The 22,045-nt window shown below is 50.5% G+C and overlaps 1 protein-coding gene across 2 annotated transcripts; it reads right to left on the bottom strand.

The window, feature by feature from the left end:
• Positions 1 to 9,162: 9,162 nt before the first annotated feature.
• LOC125529242 lies at positions 9,163 to 20,994 on the bottom strand. Of its 2 annotated transcripts, XM_048693654.1 has the most exons (3): positions 20,725 to 20,994; positions 20,508 to 20,568; positions 9,163 to 11,927 (listed from the first exon to the last, which is right to left on the bottom strand). In XM_048693654.1, the coding sequence occupies exon 3, from the start codon at positions 11,861 to 11,863 to the stop codon at positions 9,599 to 9,601; it is 2,265 nt and encodes a 754-aa protein (XP_048549611.1). In that variant the 5' UTR covers positions 11,864 to 11,927; positions 20,508 to 20,568; positions 20,725 to 20,994; the 3' UTR covers positions 9,163 to 9,598. The 2 variants fall into 2 exon arrangements, with proteins under 2 accessions (XP_048549611.1, XP_048549618.1); XM_048693661.1 differs by lacking the exon at positions 20,508 to 20,568.
• Between the last annotated feature and the right edge of the window lie 1,051 nt (positions 20,995 to 22,045).

The following is a 22,045-nucleotide window of genomic DNA, read 5'->3' as shown; positions in this document are numbered from 1 at the left end:
GTGGGACCTTTCAAGATCGTCAGCAAGAGAGGCGATCTCGCCTATCAACTCAAGCTTCCTTCAAACTTTGCAAATGTGCATGACGTGTTCCATGTCTCCACTACTAGAAAAAGGGCTATAGATGGGATTGACACTAATGGCGCACCTGACAAGCGGTGCGCCATTAGTATATACTAATGGCACACCACCTTCTGATACGCCATTAGAGTTGAAACTACTAATGGCGCACCTCGCACAGGGTGCGCCATTAGTATCAAATTTTTTTTGAACTAGTGCGCCTGTCCAAACATACTGATGGCGCATCAAGACAAAGTGCGCCATTACTAGTTGTAACTAGTAATGGCGCACATGTCGGAAAGTGCGCCACTAATGTTGTTTTTCTATTATATTTTTTATTCCCTTTTTTTGCAAAACTACTAATGGCGCACGGTTCCACCGTGCGCCATTACTAGTTCAAACTAGTAATGGCGCACTGCGGGACAGTGTGCCATTAGTAATTTTTTTTTTTGCAAAACTACTAATGGCGCACCACCAGAAGGTGCGCCATTAGTAACCTGGATTACTAATGGCGCATTTGGAGTTGGTGCGCCATTAGTCAGTGGGCAGCAACAAGATATTTTGGGGAGCCTCTCCTACCCACACTCACTTTCTCCCCACTTCATTCTCTCCACCTCCTCCTTGTCTCAGGTGCCTCCTCTTTTTCACCTCATTTCCACCATAGATTCATTCAATTTAAGTGGTTAAATTACCTTGTTTTGCTAGGTAAGTAATGGGGGAAGCTATATTTATGTTGTTCTCCCTACAACAATGTGCACATGCACTTTTTATGGCCTAGCTAGATCTATGTATGTTCGTGGTGTTGCATATGTTTGTGGTGTTGCATATGTGTTTGTGTTTGGAGGTGTACCGGTATTTGAAATGCGATAGTTGCCAATATTTTGCCGGAATGTTGGTTCATTTCCGTTTCGGCGAGAATTTTGGCATTAAGCATTCTTTTTGGTCCTATTTTTAGGGAAAGTCATGCCAAATTTTTTCTTGGTTCTAAAATATCGTTTTGCTCTACCCCGCAGGCGACCATGGTCCGCATGATGACCGAAGGCATCGTGAATAGGTTTTTGAGGTCCGCGAAGGCCGAGATGCTTCAAAAGAACGAGACGGAGATAAGATGTCCGTGTCGAAGATGCAAGCTGAAGAGCCTTATTGCGGACCCGGAATCTGGGAAGGTGCGGGACCACCTACTCTTGCGTGGTTTCATGGATGGCTATCGGTGGCAAGGTGATGAAGATGACTACGAAGTCGTCCATGGGGGCCGGGCAAGAAATGAGGAAGGGCAGCAAGACAACCACTGCGGGTCGGGCGGGCGAGAAGATGAAGAATCCACAGGAGATGTGTTATGAATCTACTCTTGTACTATCCATATCATCAATATTAATCAAGCAGGGCGTAGGGTTTTACCTCCATCGAGAGGGCCCAAACCTGGGTAAAACTTCATGTCCCTTGCCTCCTGTTACCATCCGGCCTAGACGCACAGTTCGGGACCCCCTACCCGAGATCCGCCGATTTTGACACCGACACCCTCCCCTAAGCACCACCTCGGACGCAGTCATCATCTCCGGAGCCTCAGCCACAGGTAAAGCAAGGGAGATAGAAGCAACCATAGGCTCCACCTCCCCAACTCCATCCAAAGTCCTCGCCGACGGTGTCCTCACCAAGCCTCCAACCATGGATCCGCCAGCACCCTCGAACTCCAACATAGGGAGCGTGTGTTCAAACACATCATCAGAATCTACCCGGTCACTCCAAAGTCTGGGAGGGGCAGAGGCTGGCTCAAAGGACCCAAAACGCAACAAAGTCATAGGCACCGATGGTGAGGGTGCCGGCTCAACCCCGGCCCCATCCCCGGGCAACTGAGCAACAGGGCCGGAACCGTTAGACCCCTCTCGCGAATCCTCATCAGTCGGTGCCCCCTTAGCCCCCGCACTGTCGTCACCCTCGTGCATATCTATATCATTCCCATTAATCGCCTCAGCAAACAGATCAGCGTCCTCAAACTCGATGTCAAGAGGGAAAACTTCTCCCCTATAAGTCTAGTTGACCACATCAGGTACAAACTCAATATCCAGAACGCTCACTAGAATCCGGGCCACTCCATGAGCACGGGTAAAAGCCATATCCACTTTCTCCGTTTTCCCAACCATAATGCCTATACAGGCCACAACTCGAACATCCTGCAAAGGCTTAGAGGGAGCCCCTGAAAACCTCAACCAGACCTGCGTAAGGGGATTGCCCTGAGGCTCCACCTTCTTCCACTCATGAAACTCCAGAATGCACTTAGTGTCAGGAACTCTACATAAGCCAAAGCTCAGCAATCTCTGCAAATCATCCACAGTGGGGAAGTCAACCTTAAAAACATTGGCCTCGAGGCTGACCAGCTCCCATTGGAAGTCACCCGGTGTCAGCTCCTGAAGTCTCCGCACAATCTGAGCCTCAGTCACCTCACCCTGGGTAGCTTTCACAATCCTGATGGTCAAACTCTGTGTCTCCTCCTGAATCTCTCTTGCGGACAGAGACTCAAAGAACATCTGCTCAGCACAATATACTCCATACATTGTAAGAGCCGGAGCCTGGTCACGCAAAAACGGGCAATCCCCCGAGGCATGTGCTGGCTTGCCACACGAGTCACACAGCTCCGCCACGCACTCAGCAATGAAGTGGCCCTTCTCACCACAACGATAGCATAACATCCTTTCCTTCTTACACGCCCACTTGGATGCCCTCTCTGCATTAGACCTGTCACTAGCCTCAGCCACAGCCCCAGTCGCAAGAACCTCCACATTGGCCAAGGCTGTCACCACATCCATCGCCTGGCTAGGAAGACCAATGGACTGAGCGTGATCGGTCTCTACGGCTGACGCCGCATGGTCTACAACTGCCGGAGGCGGAGGCTGTCTGCGATACCTCCCACGGCCACCACCTCGACCACCACGATATCCACGGTAGCCACCTCTCTGGCGGTGATCCGGACCGGAGGCTCCCTCGACAAATCCACCTGGAGGGCCGAGAAACGGTCTCTCAGCAGACCCGTCACTCTGGAAGGCATAACCAGGACCTTCTCCCGTGGATGAGGAACCACGATGTTTTCCATCTCCATAGGCATCATAACCATCGTCCCCCACTGGCCTCGGTGCGGATCATAGGACTCTCTAGTGTTCGAATTCTGCCTCGTCTGCGACGGTCCCGAACGGTTCTGAGCAGGCCTCACGACGAAGTGAGGCGGAGGCGCGGGACGAGGCTGACCGCCGGTAGGCGTTGGCACAACCCCAAGGGCCGCACCACCCCGGCCTATAGCATCCACAACAGCCCCGCCCGGCGCCTGAGGCCGAGGCCCACCCCGACTCGCGGCTGGCTGCGCCACGGAAGCCACACCCGGCACCGGAGGCCTCAGCCCGCCCCTTCCGGCCGCAGCTTGCAAGGGCACTTGCCCCGGCGGCCGAGCGCCCAAGTGTCCATTGCCGCGGCCCTGGGTGCCCTGAGTCACACCACCGCCCGCCGGCGGCCTCTGGCCAAGCGGCACCAGGGCACCACGCCCGGCACCCGGCGCCGGTGGCGAAGCAGCCCCACCCCGACCTGCTGGATCAGAGGCGGCTTGCTTCTTGGCTGGCGGCGCCGCAGCCCCGCGGCCGTCCATGGCTTGGAGAGGTCGGATCTTCCTTGCCCGACCAGAACCACACGCCGGGAAGCCGTGAGTCTCGCGCCTGGGAACCCTAGCACTAGCAGAAGACAGCGCACGAGGGGAAGAACGATCGATCGTGTACGTGCATGGGAAAATGCTAGGAGGAGGAATAAGGTCTGGTACAGCCTGGGCCACATACCCATCTGACCCTGGCCCATCCCCTTGCGGACCCGGCTCCCTCCGAGCTGGCCCAACGCCGCCCAGCAAGCGATTCAAACGCTGCGATCGCATTTCGGAGATCCCGATCGCCGGAACGGCCATCACGGTCGCCGCCGACACCGGACAAACGGCCATCCGCTTCGCATTCTTCCTTTTCTTAACAGTAATCCACGACTCTGGCCTAATCATATTGAAAAGCGTAAGATTTGGAAGACCAGCCTTAGGGAGGGGACCCTTCCAAGGTCTGAGCACCGTCGCCGCCGTTCTCCGATGAACTATTCGTCGGATCATCTCTTTCTTCTCGCCCGCGTGAAGTCCGATTCGAGCCGGATCGTCTTATGGCAGAACACGGTCGATCGTCGTTGCCACTTCGTCTTGGTTATAACCTGAATGAAAAAACTCACATATGAGATCTGAAGGCGTCGGTGAGGATGGAGAATCCGCCGGGGTCGCATCCCCATCGTCGTCCGCGTCGTCCTCGTCGAATTCGGCAAGAGCCCAAAACCAGCCGCCGCGCGCCTGCGATCACCGGCGGCAATGGACGGCGCCGGCGCGGTCACGTGCACGGGTGCCCGCCCTGTCGCCCGCCCAGTCGCCTCCATCCCGCTGTGTGTGTTCTGCCTTGTCAATAAAAATGAGGGAGAATTTCACTTCCCCGGCCTCTGCACTCTTAATCAACAAAAAGTGAAAATGTAACATTTTGTTTCGTGTTGTTTCTTATTGTCGTTGTTGCGAAGAGTGCGTGTTCAAACTAATGTAATCAATTTTTTTGTTTCAAATATATGTTTCCAAAATTTAGTGGACTTTATGAGGCTTCTACATCAAAGTAGTTGATTAATTAATCTTATGATAAAATGGTGGAGCAGAAACACATACAAGTGGTTCCAATCAAAATATAACTGTGCAAAATAATACTCCCTCTGTGTTCTAGCATGTCTGTTTTCTGAACTATCAAGTGAATGCCCTGTTTGAAAAGGAAATAATTAACTAAATGCTTTGTGAGGATTCCAACACTGATTTGTCTACAACTACAACTAGGACTGCAGTTATGTAAAGCAGGTGAGTTTGTTGTTTTTCGAAATGAGCGGACCGTTAGGCGCTCGGGAGGGCGACAGCTCGGGCGACGCGTCGTGTTCGCTGCCGCGGGCGGCGGACGCTGAGGGCTGGTCGCTGGTGCGACGGGGCGCAGGGTGCTCTCTGATGCAAAGCTTGCCGGTCTCTGGGCCGGTCGCCGGGGCGGCCCCGGGCGGCAGTCGTTTCAAGTCGTTGGCATGTGTGGACTTAGAGGGTGAAGACGACGGGGGTGTGGGGGAGCTGCGGGCGGCGCCATCGGGGCCGTCGATCTGCGAGTTCATCGCCTTTGCGCAGGCACACAGGAAAGCGGTGCTGCTGGGGCTCGCTGCCGTTTCGCGCCAGGTGGTCGAGGCCCGAGGGCTACGGCTTCCCGCATCTGGCGCCCTTCGTCGTCGCCGGGTAGGGGCCTGTCGTCGCCGCGGTGGGCTGCTTCGGTGATTCGTGCTCAGGCGGCGGCCGCGCTCGTGCCCGCGGGTGTCCCCCCTGTCCACGTTGAGGAGTGGTCGGGCCTGCCGCTGTCCTCGCCTCAATTAATTTGGATTAGAGGCAGTAATATTTTTTCTGAATTCCAAAAATAATTAAAATTTTAACAAAAGTTTAAGAATTGAAAAATTATGTTAAATCCACAAAACACTATCACAATTTAAAAAATATCACTAATTAAAAATATTCATAAACTTCAAAAAATGTATGAGAATTGAAAAATGGAAGAAAACATGTAGAACTATATTAAAACTAGAAAAAACCAAAAAATAACCCAAAAAACTAGTAAATCGTCCCAAAATTGGTGGAATAATGAAGCATCGGGTATGTATATGTAGTGCCTAGCAGGGGTGCATGTATGGCCACTGGCTACCCGGCGACCCGCGCAAGGAATAAGACAACTCCAACAGCTTTTGTATCCGTTAGAAAACGCCGTTTATAAAAAGTTGGGACGAAAAAACATCTCCAACAATTCCGGTAAACCATCCAGATACCGTAAATTGGGCTCAATCTTCCCATGGTTTACGGGAAGATGATATTTCCGTATAATTTTGACGGACTAGTAACCGTCTGAATTCAGTACGTGCCCTGCCGGAACCTTGTTGAAACGCTGCTGCCCATGTGCGGCCGCTCATACCACCGCCCGCCTACGTGCCGCCTTCTGTGGCCTCGCGGCCGATGTGCCGCCCCTCGCCGGTGGCCGTCACGCGTGTCACTGGCTGGCAGGCCCTAGGCCATTTAGCTATTTTTGTTTAACAAAAAATAAAATAAAAATATATTGAAGAGAAAAAGTTTTCAGAAACTAACAAAAGTGGTTTTCAGAGAACTTTTCATAAAAATTACGGTCAACCCATTAAACTTGGGGGAATAGCTGGAGTTGCTCTAAGGATCGCTGGGAGCTATCCTCAAAATAAAAAAAGGATCGCCGGGGGCTCCACTTAAAACCTAGGGTACTAGGCTACTGGCCCACCCGACGTCCCACGCAACCTATTTCATAGGTACTCCAAACAATGAGGCAGCATCTATGTCCCGCCTATAGTGAGACGGCAGAATCGCTCACTTCAAGGGACGCCCTAAATAGGCCGGCTCAGTCGGGGGCTGTTGGTTTGCTTCGTTCCTTGCTCTCGCTCCTTTGTTTTCGTTCTCCTTTTTTTTATTTTTGTTTACATTTCACAATGTTCTAAATATATACATTTCAAAAAATTCCTTTACCTGACTTTTGAAAAAGGTTGCCGTGCAATAAAGTGAAATTTGTAAAAAAAAACTGTCCATATCATTCAAAACATTATTCATCACATGTTCACACATTTCAAAATTATGTCATCATATTTTAGAACAAATGTTTATACATTGTAATAGTTGTTTGTGTAATTCTGGAAAATACTTCGCAACATTCAAAAAAAATTGTGACATTTAAGAAGATGTTTGTGACACTTACAAATGTTTCACATGTTTATAAAAATATTAATGGCATTTATGAGAATTGTTCAGTATGTGTTAAAAAATGTTCACCGTGTATTTTGAAAATGTTCAATGTGCATTTGACAAATGTTCTACATTTAAACAATGTTTATGACATTTATTTTAAAAAATCATATGTTAAATAAAGTTCACTGTGTTTTAAGAAAACATCCGATGTGCATTTGACAAATGTTGAATGTGCATTTCAAAGATATATTTAAAGTGTATTTGAAAAATGTTTGACATGTACCTGGAAAATGTTTAATCTGTATAAAAAATTGTTCAGTGTGAATTCGAGGAAATTTTCAACATGTATTCAAATAAAAGATGTTCTTTATATATTTGAAAAATATTCGACGCTTATATCTACAAAATATTCAGCATGTATAAAAAAATGTGCAACATGTATTAGAAAAATTCAACATGCATTGAAATAAACAAGAGCACCAAAAATTAAAACAAGGCTAAAAACCGATACAAAAAACACATAGAAACAAAGAAGAAGAAAAAATAGACCGAAAGCTTCTAAAATCAGTCCATAAAAGCTTTAGAAAACCGCTTAGGAAGCTACTGTATTGGGCCGTTGCGGCCTATTTTGAGAAAACCTCTTGCCTCTCTCTCTCTCATAAAAAAAAGCACGAAGAGATGTTGTGGCAGTGAACCCTAGGCAAGGCAAGGGCGCTCGGCGGTGGGTGGCGGCTGAGGGCCGGCGGCGAGCAGCGGGTGAAAGCCACGCGTCGGCGTAAGGTATTGGCAGGGCAGGCCCGCCGGCAGTCATGACGGCAAACCCTGGCCCTGGCTCTCCAAATCTGCAGAACAGTGGGCGTCAGTTCTCAACAGGTAATTGGCAGATGTTTATTAGTCTAAAAGGTTGATTTCCTATGCGTATTGAATAAATAGTGGATTGATGTAGTGTAGTTTCGATATGTTAAATATATTTGCAAAAAAAAATGCAAACGCAGAAAAGGTTGTTCTCATCGGCAGTCCTGGCGACTTTTTTTTTTTTTTTGCCATACGCCCTGGTGACTTGCTTTTGCTATTTTAAAATAGATACAACAAACTGAATCACACCTTCAATAGCAGCCCTAGCGATTTTTTTGGCATACATTATATTTTCTCTAGCAGATGAGAGTACAAATTCATATCTTCAACCCATTCCGAATCCCCAAACCTGATAAGAGAATTCCAGATCCCCCAAAATAAAATTAAGAGCATACAGAATTTCAACTGTTGCTATGCTTATGTCAATTTAGTAGTGACTTGTTATTTTTAGCCCACCTGCTTCATTCATCCTAGAATCAGCACCGAGGCCATGGACCATCAACAAGAAGAACCTCAATTTTCCAGTCCTAAAAAGCCAAGCTTTGCTTCCGGTTCATCCAACATCCCAATCAGGAATTAAGCACAAGCAAGAGATTTCAAAATCATGGTGCTAAGCATGCCCATGTTGTTATCCACTACTGTACATGGCTCCCCTGAAAGATACAAGAGTTTGTTTCATATTTATTGGTTTGAGAGCAAACTGGAGATTGTTCTCTCTGGTATATAGTCCAATAAAACATGCACTCGGCGGGGTCTCTCTTTTCTTTTTTTAAACGTGACCCTGCTTTATAACGAAAGCAAAAAAATTCGCTGGAGACACCAGCCTCAGGATACAAGATTCAGCAGGGTATTTATGGACAACAGTACACAATACTGATGCTTACAACAACTGACAAATGCAAATTCAGCACCAGGCACATCCAAGTGGCAAGTCAGTGGTGCGGCTGGTTCCCACCAAGTGTGCTGACCAACACAGCGACATTTCATCAGTAAAGATTTATATGTTTTACAACTTTTCAGATGCCTTCTTGCACTGCGCTGCCCAATCATGTCCTAGGAGACCACTCCACTGATGAAGGCTGCAAGCCTGCAACACGGTGAATCTCTGCACCCACAAACTACCACATTTCAGTAATCAGGTCTCTGGACTAGGATTCTCATTCAAACCTATGCCACTTAGTACCAAGATAGCAGCAATCTTCAGCCTAGGCACATCCTCGTCAGTCTCTCTATTGAAACCCCTATTGTCCTTCATTAAGTTATAAAACTAAGACCCCTATTGTAAGTTTGATATCATAACTATCACAAAAGGTAAATGCGACATTTTTCTCATGTAGAAAATAATGTTATGATTAATAGCCTGATTACTGAACATTATTTTCAGCACAAAATCCTCGCAAAAATAATAATTAAGCAATGCAAACAAGCACTGAATCAAACAGATACATTCTCACTTTTTCTGGATAAAGGGGCCACATGACCCAATTTCCAGTGAAGCAAATGGAGTTTGAGTCTTTACATGACCTTGATCCATACACCTCCAGTGCACAAGCCGCACCGTTAGATGATTTTTTTTAATTAAAGACAGTAAATTAACATCTAGTCAACGAAACCAGGCATTCAAGCTACAACAGGAACTAGCAACAAATAACTAGGGATATTGATGAACTTCAAATACACACAAGCAACCTCCAGCTTTGATCCCTCGAGCAAGTCGAAGATCGTCACCCATTGCAAATCCTTCTGACCCAGGCGCCCAGCGTGTCACCTGGGATAGCTTCTTAATTAGACACCAGCTGAAGCATATTTCGAACCCCACTAATCGTCATACATTTTCACATGAAACGGCACTGCAGATTTTCCCACCTAATACTGCACAGTCCGATCATAATCATCTCCTTGCGTTAGTGCGTTATCAATATTTTGGTCGCCGTGCTGGACCTCCCCTAGGATGCCGGCATGGGTTAGCAACGCCCAGAGATGTGTCATGAACTCCCCGCCAGAGCTCAGATATATCTTGTGGTGAGAAGCCCTTGTAGATGCAGCCAAGTGGATAACGAATCCGGCCCAGAACTCCGACAAGAACCTCCACAGATCTTCAATATGATGATCTTCCAGCGTATCATCATCACCGCGGATCGCTTGTATCAGCTTCTTGCCAAGAGCTGCCCCCTTCTTCAATATGGTGTTGTCTTTTTCCTCGTCATACAAATGTATGTCCCCTGATGCATATTCTTCGAGCCTTACAAGGATATGGTCCCGCAATGTACAATGGGTGCTGGAGTTGTAGGGTCCGAGGAGAAGACGACATTTTTCTTCATACATCTTTATCAGCACCGATCTACCCATTAGACTGTTCCCAGGCACTAGAGGAGGAACCAGTGTAAGTACATACGCACAGTACTGTGATAATGTCCTAGCGACCATGTATGGAGACCCCCCAAGATTTGGAGTGGCTTTCACCTTTCTTCTTTTAGCGAGATGAATCTCGCAGTAGCATGTAGCAATATGCCAAACCAGCAGAATGTGCACACAGTCCTCCACTCCAGTGACCGCTCCCCTGACACTTGCAGGAAAACCAACAGCCTTGACATGAACGAATGCCCGCTCAAGGTAGTTGTCCAACCGCACGGGACATTTGGCCAAGCAGTCTCTGAGACAGTTCATCACAGTACCCTTCACATCCGTTGACAGATATACAAAGTACCTAGAATATCTTGCTCCAAAGAAAAACCGCAGTGGGAAGGCAAAACGGATTGGGAAGAGAATGTTGCATTGACCAACCTTTCCATGCCATCTTGGCAACCAGGGCACAGAGAGCTTACAGAGGTTCCGCACAAGAGCCTTGGTCACCGAGTTTCGCAGCCACCATGGCTTCTGTACGTACTGGCACAACAAAATTATTTTGGTCCAGTCTGAGAACACGTAAGTCATGATCTCCCATGTCTCTTTTACAAAAAGAAACGACAGGAGAAACCATGTAAAAGTTACTCCACCATGAACATTGCCGAGCTCGTCTCTTGTGCCAACCTTGGAAAAGCTATAGATAGCAACCGCCATGCCTCCAATCCCTCCTATCAGAATGGTGGATAGCAGGAGCCGGATGAATGGGAAGCCTTTCGCAAATACTATGGCATGCCTGCTGTTGAAGAAGTCATTGAGGAAAGACAACTCGGCCTCGCTGACACGGAACGCCCTTTCAGAGTTTTTTCTTTTTTTGCGGGTCGACCTTTCAGAGTTGCTGCGCTTATCACGGTCCCCGAGGATCCCATCAAGAACCAGCAGTCTCGTCTTATTCAGCTTGGCCTCATGAATGCCAAAGTTGAAGAAGCGCCTGCGAAGGAGCTTGTAGAGTGCAAAGGAGAGGCAGAGGTCTTTGAGCTCATCATCAAGGTCGTCGTCTGGCTCCTCCCAGATCTTCTCAAGCGTCAGGACCTCCTTGTCCTTATCTCTCAATGCTTGCAAGAGGCTCCACATATTCTCAGTTTCCTCCACCATATCACCATCTCTTGCTTGTCCGCCGTTTTCTTTCTTCATGTTCTGTTTCTTGGCTTCGCCCTGCACCAAATATCGGTACCCCTTCATTGTCTTGGGATCAGCATCACCCGCTTCATGCTCATGGCGCATGTACTCTGTTAATAACCTCAAATTCTCTCTGTGGCTATCGTTGGCGAACTCCGAGGAGACAAAACCATGGATGATGCGTAAAGAGTTGACTGACAAAAGCAGCCAACCAGTTATCTTAACAATCTTTGGCGCCTTAGAGCGAAGGATGTTGGCAGCCCAGAAGGAGGACATCAAGTCTACCAACGGGGTTTGCTTCACGGCGATGCCGGCCGGGCGGCCTATCTTGACGCTGTAACGGAGGGTGACCAACAGCACAGCCCACACCTTGTAGTAGTAGTCCTTATTGGAGGGGCGTTGCATGATCCCAAGACTGTATAAGACCATTGCTTTGGTTACTCCGTCCATAAAGATCAGAGTCTTTTTCATGGCGCTGCCTATCAACCGATGCCGCAAAGCATCCAGCACAAATCGGATCACCATGAGCGTGGTAGTGAGTGCGACCACGAACTGGATAAAGATGGGGTTGAGGATTTCGCCGTCACGGTGTATGATTCTGAATGTCATTGTAAGGATAAGCAGCTAGATGCAGTAGTGGAGCCAAAAAAACAAAAATCGTAGTATGTGCCACCTACAAAAAGAAAAGAAAAATGATTGTCTGCATAATAGTACGAAATTGACCAACAGTGTGAAACATTGGAATACAGCTTGTCAAAAATGCGAAGTTATTACTCCCTCCATCTCAGTTTATAAGTCTTGCACGTGTATCTAGGTCATCAATTTAGCTTATATAAAATAAATTGTTTGACATAAAAATTATATCATTAGAAAATAGAATATCTAAAGTTTCTAATAATATATTTTTTGTAATGTATGTCTTTTATTAAATTGGTCAAATTAACGACCTAGGTACACGTGCAATACTTGCAAACTGAGATGAAGGGAGTATTATTTTTTGACAAAAAAACAGCGGACACTGATTTCCATTAATGAGCTTAGCTAGGAGGGGACGTTGCAAGGAAGCTGCAGGATAGCAGCCCAACTACAAAGGTCACTAGCAGAGCAGATGATTAGGATGGGTTGAAGAAGGGTGGGTTGAAGAAGTTTTAAATTGGCTACCGACCAGCTTGACGCCACGTTCTTCCCTCGCCAATAATTTTGCCTACAAGCGTCAGGTTCTTCCCTCGTCAATAATTTTGCCCACAAGCGCCTGCGCATTTTTTTTCTTAGAAAAGGGGAATGTATTAATACCGCGAAGATACAAATTATATGAACCTTCTAACAATTATTTCTTTTGTTTTTGTTACTATTACCATTAATGCATTATGTGTGTGTTTCTTATTTTTCTTACATAAATTGTCCCATGAAATGTGAGGTTGGAATCGAGTGAGCTGACTGGAGACACTATGATCTTCGACGCTGTTGTGGGCCCTTACACTTTGGAGGTCGAGAAGGGATGAAAGATATTCCAAATGGGAGGAGATGGATGTTATCACTTCATCACCCACATGTGTCTCACTGGCAGTTATCTATCTCAACACGGATGAAGATGACGAGAACCCATTTAATGAAGCCCTCTATGCCCAAAGAATGAAGCTGGGCGAGGACGAGATAGGCAACTTCTGGTACATACTTCCGCCACTTGTTGCCTAGGTCGGGGTGCCATTACTGTAGGGAAATTTGTTTGATATGCTTGCAAGAGTATGTACGAGGCTACTTAATTGATATATTTTTTTGCTAGAAATTTCCTAGGAGGCTATCTATGAGATGTGGCATTGACCCGGATGAAGCAAGCATAGCTAGACTACGCGTTACCACAAGGGGCTCCGTCACCACATGTGCGTACGCAATGGACATAGATGTTCGCACTATCTTAAGCTCGGTGGGGTGAAGCAACTTCCTTGCTGACAAGAATCTCTAGGTTGGACAGTCCATCTTAGTCACTATCAGGAACACCCTGCGCGATGACTTGAGGATGATGATGATCATCAACCTCATTTGAAAGTATGTGTGTGGCTGCGTTGGCCACATGGCACACCGTCAGCATGTAAGATACTGCTGATGTTGGCTCCAATGCCGTCATTATTTTTTAACAATGGTGTCATATTGATGGCGTTGGGCTCCTACGTTAGCAAGGCACTTTTTGTCACGCCATAGATAGGATTTTCTGCACTAGTCTATCCAGCGGAAGTAGACAGAGGATCATACAACATCACGTTAGAAACAGCTACAGGCAGAGACTCGCACGCAGCCACTAGGAAGAGGAAGAGGCGTGGGACACACTCAGAGGCGGAATGACAACAACTGCAACCTTGATCTGGACAGGGCGACTGCGAGGGCCACAATATCGATGTCGTGCATGGACGGATATGGACCACGACCATGGAGCGTGGATTGGGAACCTCCTGTCCTGGGAAAACAGCCGACGGATCTAAGAGCATCTCCAGCCGTTTGGCCGCCCAGCGCACTCGGCAAAGGGCTTTGGGCGTTTGCGCCAACGGTTTTTTTGGCCTAGGGGGAATTGAGTTTCCAGCCCCAGGTTTTGCGCCCCCCCCCAAGTGCACAAAAATTCAAAGTTCTCTTTCCCGCTATCAAAAAAAAAACACAAGTTCAGCGATCATCATGCCACAAGTCGGCGATCATCATGCCACAGATCGGCGATCGAACATAGCCGAAATCCGGTGATCAAAAGGGTAGGAACCATAGACATGGAACTCAAACGGTAGGCTCCTTTGCCGTAGGGCTGGGAGAGGTCGGCGTCAGCGTCGGCGTTATGGGCACAACTTCAGTGCTCGGCTTTGGCGTAGGCATGGGCGTGGGCATAGGGGCAGTGGTCGCCGCTGGTCCCGACATCTGGTTCAAGAGGAGGCCGTGCTCCACCAGGTACCACGCCTTCACCTGCTCATCCATCATCGACATTTATGCTCCCATCAGAAATGCCAGGTCGGTGTTCCTCTTCTTCGCGACGACATTGGTCCTGAGAAGGTCGAGCTTGCCGTCCTGCTTCGTCATCAACGCCGACCACCTCGCCTCTGATTTCTCCTCCCTCTTGGCAGGTTGCTATCGATGATTTCAGCCGTTCGGCAGCGGGTGCCGCGTCCCTCGCCACCTTGGCTCTTTTGGTGCCATCAGGACGCCCTTCTGCCACCGCCGAGGCAGGCACGTCCGGGTTGTAGACACCGTCCATGGCCTTGGCGAGAGTGACACTCTGTCCATTTCTCGCATGACTCGATCCTTGTGAACACGTGAAGGAACTTGAACTCTTGGTCGCTATTGTCCTGGCGAAACATGTCGAACATCCGAACCATCTGCACAGTCGAAGAACAAGTGTCGGCGAAGTACACGGCGAAGAGCTGGGCCGGCGAGTGATGGCCATACCTGATGCTCGACGTTGGCGCCGCTTTTTGGGTGAGCCATGACCTCCTCTTGAATCCCATGCCACTTGTTGCAGGCCTGCTGGATGGTCGCACAATGGTTCGCCATGGCCTTCTCGCCGAAATACATGTGGATGCTGGCAAAGATGGGGTCGACCAACTTGCGCTCGTTGAACGCCGTCTTGATCCTTCTCCAGTAGGTGTCGGCGCTTTGATTCGCCCCGGTGATCGAGTCAATGCTGACAGTCTTCCATGCTTCGGTGAGGCACTCGTCTTCCTTTGGCATCCACTTGACGCGAGGCTCGCCCGGCGTGGCATTGGCCGCACGCTTCTTCTTTCTCTCTTTGGCCGCTGGCTCCGCCGGTTCTTCCTCCTCCACCTCCTCCTCGGCATCGTCATGCTCTATGTTCTCCATGTCGACGGCAGTGTCCAGCATTTCGTCTTGCATGCCGAACCTGGGGCACGAAGCGATGACGATTGAACCATTCGTGATGATCTCGTTCATGTCGGCGTCGTCGCTCCTGAACTGTGGCCCCGAGCCGTGTGAGAATGGTAGGGCCCCACAGCGCAGAGTTGGTGCATGCGAGCCTGAGTACGTTGGCCCTGAGTACTTGTACTGGGCGTTGAGGCCGGCGGTGAACGCGGAGGAGGGCGTGCGTGGGTCGGGGTTGAAGACAGGGGGGACACGCGCGGCGCCGCACCATGTGGGAAGGTGATGTTGGGGTTGAAGCCGCCATGCTTGTCACCGTCGACTTACCCAGGCGAGGGCGCGTACCCCCATAGTGGAGGAGAGAAGTTGGCTGGCGACACGATGCTCTGTTGGCTCCCCCACACACCATGTGGGCACTGGTCGGCCTGTTGAGGCGGAAGGTTCACCATCCCTGCGTGAGACACCTCCTCCTGCTCCGGCGCCGCGTCCCTGGCCTTCTTCATGTTGAGCCTGTTCCGCCGATCGGTGGTGGCCGCTGCCCGGCGATCAATGATGTCCTTCCACTGGGTGTTCCTCAAGCCCGGGGGCCTTGGCATCGGCGCCCTCGGCTTCCTCTGCTTTGGCTGGACGGAGTTGGTGGCTAGGCCAGGGGGCGGATACTTCTTCGGCTGCATGGTGGGCAGATCTGGGGAGAATGGCGAGAGCGGTGGGGGAGGAGGGGGTCGGCAATGGGAAAATGGAGGGAAAGGGGAAAATCGGCCGGTGTCGCCGATAGCGCGGGCCCAGGTGCCTTTTCGCTTCAGCCGGTGCCCCTAGGGGACCCCCGGTGCGCTGGGTTCCGCTTGGGTTCGCCGGTTGTAATTTCGGCCCAAACCGGCGAAAACCGAGGATCTCAGGGCGTGGCTGGGCCATTTTTTTGGCGCCGGCAATAAAAAAGGCACTCTAGGGCCTATTGGGGGGCAGGGGCGGCTAGAGATGCTCTAAGGAAACATCCTGAAGAAGGGCGCCACATCCTTGTGTGGGGCAGGCAGCATCCCGACGACCGCGCGGAGGGAAGCGACCCGGTACATTTGTAGATGGTAGCAGTGGTCCTTGATCTGTGAGGGAAGATCGAAGAGGCGACCTATGGCTGCCCAACAGCGAGCGTGTAGAAGAGTAAGGAAAGGGAAGATAGTCTGATAAGGACTCCTAGACTAATACTGATACTCCCTCCATCCCGAACTACTTGACGCATTTCAATCCATTTATGCGACGAGTAAGTTGGGACAGAGGCAGTACTTCCTAACAGAAACCAGGCTGTGCATTTTTAGTTGAAATCTGGAGGTATGAATTTTGGCGATGATCTTCGCGAAATAGTAGCAAGCTGATGATTCTGAAATCACCTAGCCTTGTGGCCCATTCCACCTTTGGAAGCAAGATCATGGTGGCTGTGTTAATGGCCTGAAGGTTGCAGCCATTCATGGCCTCGAATTTCCTGATTGCGGCCATGAGGTCATCTTTGATGCAAGACCAACAACATTGGAGGAATTTTCTAGTAAAGTCGCCGGGGCCCGGAGCATTGTCCATGTTTATCTCTTTGATGGCATTGAGAACGTACTCCTCAGGAATGTTGCCATCTAGGCGAGCCAAGTTTGCGGATAATGAGGTGTACACAATTGCTCCTTGTGCTCAGTGACAAGGATAAAATAATCGATGGTGAACAGAGGCCTTGATGTGAAAGAATTTGCTGCCAGCATCACCCTCCTTCATCCCTTGACTCTTGAACGCTGCTTGAGCATGGTTCTCTATTGACCGCTGCCTGAGAATGGTTCTCTAGATAGCCTCAAAGCCAAGATATTTAATCTTTATTTGGTTCCTGAAGGCATGCTCCTCGGCCAAGAGGCTCCTGCTGTCCTGGGCAAGGTCAAGCCTGTAAATGATCTCATTGGCAATTTCCAAAGCATAGTTTTCATGGCTCCATGATTGTTGGCGTGCCAATTCTTGAGAGCTTTCCCAGTGAGATGGTGAGTTCAGACCCCTCACATTCCAGAGCAACGAAGTATCACAATTTACAATCCATATAAACCATACGTATGACAGACAAACAATAACTTCAGAGAGAGGACCTAGACCTTGGAGGCACTCGATGCCTCCTCTGCCTGCTTCATCTTGTCGCACGCACTAGTGGCGGCAAGCGCTGTGAGGGTGCTAATCTAGACGTTGGTGAGTGGCTCCTCAAATGTGGCCCCATAGCGTTTGACTGCATCAAACTTAGATGGCTTAGTGCTGAGCTTCTACATGACAAGCCTTTGTGCACGCTCGACCGCATTCATCGTAGGCCCAGTCTATGAGGCAAGGCGTCTCCTGTGGCGCATCGTGGATGGTGGGGTGCGGTGCAAGCAGTAGATGGGAGCCTTGGGGTGGAGATTGGGGGCACTGAAGAACTGCAGGGGTGATCAGCTCGATGATGTTGGCGATGAGGTGATCCACCATAGTGATGGGCCCCAAAACGACTCCCTCCCTGCGGCCGAAGCACGGCCCAGTTCGAGCTCAGCAGGAGCTCCCCCTGGCAAGCCATGGCCCAGCACCGCAGTAGGCTCTAGCAACGGCGCAAGGAACTGGCCTGCTAGCTAGATAATAGGGCAAGGTCCACGAGCGCAGTCAATGGTTCATCCGCATGTGCCCCAGCCACGCCAAGCAGGGGTTCTGTGATGAGTGGCACAGTCGATGAGTTGAAAGTGGCGTGCACCACATGGCTGTCTCCACCTGCAACATCATATTCATGGGAAGGGAAATCTTCCTTCTACATGGCCACGATTGACGTAGGAGGGCTTGCGAAAGATGGCACGCACGACTTAAGGCTTGTGTTGTAGTCGTGTCCATCACTGCAGCTCACATGCGTGCCAGGCGGCGGTGCCCAAGGTGCAGCATCTAGACCATGTGGCGGAGCATCAGAAACCCTCCCCGGGATGAGGCTCGGAACCGTTCCAAGCGCCACAACAGGAGTTGGCACCGAAGTTGGCGGCGGGCAGTTGAGGACAATGTTTGGCATCATGACATTGTCGACGACGACATTGTTGATCACCAAAAACATGGATGCGCTCCATAACCATATGACGGGTCGCTTAGGTGCAAGAAGATGGACGATCTTCCCCCTGGCGCAGGGGCGAAGTGGGATCCATCGGTACATCCACGCGCCCATGGGCATGAGCGACCACAGATACAATCGCTGTTGTGGTTGGGGTGGCATGTGGCAGTGTTGGTTGACTAGACGAATTCCTCCAATGAGTCCAACTGGAGCAACACCAAGCCAGGGCGTAGTCGAGGACACTCGGGTAGGGGGAGTCGTCATCGAGGAGCTGCACGAACCCAGCGTGCAGTTGAAGGTGTACCACCTGGTCAGCATTGGCATGTGGCGCATCCTTGTCGAGCGAGACGAAGCGAGACAAGTAGTCCGACGGCACGACCTAGCAGTAGAGCATGTAGTACGACAGGTAAGTCTTGTGACGAGTTTCCACCTCCACGGCGTAGACCTTGAGCATGGGGAGCATACGATGCATCATGGTGAGTGACCATTCTTGGGGCGGGATACCCTCGAAGAAGAGCCACCCCCTGAAGCGCATCGGCTTGAGCTCGGTGAGCAAGCGCCTCGACCATTCCTTGGGAAGGAATGGTGCGCCCTAGTTGTTGTCAGAGTTACCGTTGTCCACCACCATGTTCTTCCAGTGTGGGTCATCGAAGTGCACGAGGAAAGAATCATGGTACATCGAGATGTTCACCGAGTGTGCTGGGACCGTGTGGAAGGAGTCCATGATGACTGGATTTACTCTCGCTGGGTACATACCCTCAATAGCAGACTCCATGAGAAGAGCAATGCTTCGAAGGTCCACCTCCACACCAGTCGCTTCCTGGGAGAGGTCCAAGAAGCAAGCTGCTTTCATTGACCTCCTATCGGCATCCCCAGACTTTGAGGCCGGGTTTCCAGGTGCAGTAGCTCCGAGGTGGCCCATGGCAAGGAGGTGAGCATTGGTGGTAGTGGCGATGGGAGGGTCCAGCGGTGTTGCTAAGAGGGTGGGCGGACCATCGCTTGCGATGGAAGGGCGGTAGTGGTTTGGGTGGGAGGTGTCTGTTGGGGCAGTCATAGAGGATGTGGCCTCGTTGGTCACAATGGAGGCTGTGCACTTGGTTGCGGCAGGAGGAAATCTTGTGTTCGGTGGAGAAGCACCAAAAGCATCTACCTTGGAGGTTTTCTTTATAGTCGACGGAGGAGAGGGTGTGCCATGGGCTGGAGCGGGCTAGCGCTGCACCTGCCTGCGCATGTGGGTTACCAGCTGCAACTCAGCCGAGTTAGAGCATGTCCAACAGGTGCGCTAGATATCGACACGCGGGCAAAAAGTTATCTTTAGTGCGCGTGGGCCGGTTTGGCGCGCTCCAGCAGGCAAGGAAGAATGTGGCGCCGAAAAAAGAAGTGCGCGCGGCGTCGGGCGCACTCCATCGCCTCGTTCTTCCCCATCCGCGCCCTTCTTCCTCGCCTCTAGCGCCCCCCCCCCCCCCCCCCCCCCCCCCCCCCCCCCCACGCCGCCGCCGCGCCTTCTCCCGCGTGCCCAGAGCAACTCTGGCTGCTGCGGCGTCTGTGCCCTCCCCTCCGGTAGATCTACTCTGGTAATACACGCCTCGGTCTCGGGACGTTCGAGACCGCCCACGAGGCCGCCCGCGCATACAACGCAGCGGCGTGGTGCCTCAATCGGCCACGTTCATAGATGAATTTCTCACACGCCCGGATGCGCCAGCAGGCGCAGGACCTCGCGCCTCCGCTGCGGCTAATCACCCACGAGGACCGCCGCATCCATGTCTGCATCGTTGCTGCTCCCACCCCACCGCCGACTCGCCTGCTTTCCTGCAACCACGCTCCTGTAATTGGTGCCGCCTCTCGATAATTTTCTTTTCACCGAAACTCTGTCTCTTGTGTATTGTGTATGGAGTGAACTGCATAGAACTAGAATTTAACGGACAAAACTGTGTTTGTGTATGTACTCAATCATATATGTATATATGTGCTGTTAAAGTGTTTAGATATTTTGTTGGATCGTTAAGCTTAAGTTTTAATCTTAGATTTATTGATCAATTGAGCTTCATTTCTTATGCCTGCGCATGAGTTATTTCTTGGAATGTTATGATAGTTATAAGTACCAAAATTCATCTATGTTGCCGGGAAAAAATGTGGCCAGGGGTTTGCCTCATTCCTGGCTTCGTCACTGGGTGCGGTGGCTGGTGGCTGCGCGCGGGGCGAGTCGGAGACATAGGTCCTCACGAGCAGAGTGAAAAGATGCCCACTGTGTTCCTAAATGCGAAGTTATATATAATTCCCAGAAACATGACAAGTTCTTTACAACACAAACATATACTACAAGGAAGTAACCGAACTGACCTGAAGTATAGAATCCTCTCGACGGATGTTCGAAAGAATTTTATTTCCCAGTCCCCTAAACCTGATGTCAACAACCAGGTGAACTAAACATCCTTGTATATAAACAAGTGAAAACTGAAAACAACCATCAAAATGTTGTGTGCTGCACTATGACTACGAGTAAAACAACCTCGTAACGAAAAAGGACTAGTAGGAATAAAAAGAACACAACCAGTACCTCTCCTTTGACTCCTTTGAAGAGAGCTGCTTACACGAAGCGAGAAGTTGAGGCGACGACCCCTCGCCGACTGCCGGCCAGCAGGAAGACACCACCCCCGCGTCGGGCGGCTGGGGGGACTAGGAAGCGAAAGCAATGGAGGCCGGAGGCAGACTGGAGGCGGGGCAGTGCGGGACCAGGGGAGACTAAGAGGCGTATGTATAGAGAGAGAGGCAGAGAAAACAGAAAAGTGGCCAGTAGGCATGGGGAACCAGAGTTCATTCCTAAGGATCTGCCCACTAGGTACGCCTTATTAGAAAATGTCCAGTCGTGTAGCCCTTTGGACGGTAGCTCCCCGGTGGATGATAATGGAACTCGTTGTCAAGCAGTTCCCACTTACCACTCGGTTTGTGCCTTCTTCGAAGAGATAAGCAAGAAATTAACGCCATCAATTACGTCCTTTTCAAGACAGGCCGGCTCACTGTTTCGGAGATGTATGGTGTGTATGTATACGTTCATAAAGATGAGTGTATTTATTTATTTGTAAGCGTGTGTGAATTTCTCATAAAAAAGAGATAAGCAAGAAATTAACGACATCAATTATGTGCTTTGAGGAAATGTTTTTTAATTTGTTATTTTATTTTGTTGGTCTGGACTTGGATACATTTATCTTTTAGAGCAACTCCAATGGGGCGATCCATTTCGTCCGCTCGCGTCCGTTTGGGTCGGCGCGGATAAAAGTGGCGGCCCAACGCGCCGACCCAAACTCAAATCGTGTCCGCCGGCATCCGCGCCGACCCATTTTCGGCCCAAAATTGCGCCTGGAATGCTTCGCGTCCGCGCCACGCGTCTCCTCGCCGTCCGCCGCGTCCCCACCTGGCAGCCGTCCAACTACTACGGTCAACATAATTTATGATGACCGCCCACCTTGGGCCCACGCGTCAGCGACGGCGGTCGTCCTTTTTTAAGCCGGGCGTGCGGCGGGGCCGTCCTCATCCACTACCACTCGCCCCTCGTCCCCATCTGGCCACCCTCACGCCGGCGACAACCCTAGCCACCGCCAGCATGGGGTTCTTCTCCAGCGTCGGCAGCAGCCGCAAGGGCAAAGCCCCCGCCCGCCATTCCCCCTCCCTCCCCGCCCTCCCCGCGCCGGCGCGCGCTCCCCGGTAGAGGCAGCGCATCAACGTGCCGGTGCACCAGGCTGAGTGGCACTGGCACCACCGCGTGCCTCTGCTGTACCCGGACATGACACTGCCGCATGACTGGCATTTGGATCCGAAGAGGATCCCAGTGCCGGCAGCGCCGCGGACGGCCAGGGCCCATGCGAAGGAGGTGCAGCGCC

Source organism: Triticum urartu, chromosome 1 (assembly GCF_003073215.2).
Source record: "Triticum urartu cultivar G1812 chromosome 1, Tu2.1, whole genome shotgun sequence".
In the NCBI taxonomy this organism is placed as follows: domain Eukaryota; kingdom Viridiplantae; phylum Streptophyta; class Magnoliopsida; order Poales; family Poaceae; genus Triticum; species Triticum urartu.
The sequence above is the reverse complement of the archived record's forward strand: the minus strand, read 5'-3'. Positions and strand labels throughout refer to the sequence as shown.

Coding starts and splice junctions, on each gene's coding strand:
- LOC125529242 (XM_048693654.1), bottom strand. CDS start 11,863: ATGACATTCAGAATCATACACCGTGACGGCGAAATCCTCAACCCCATC.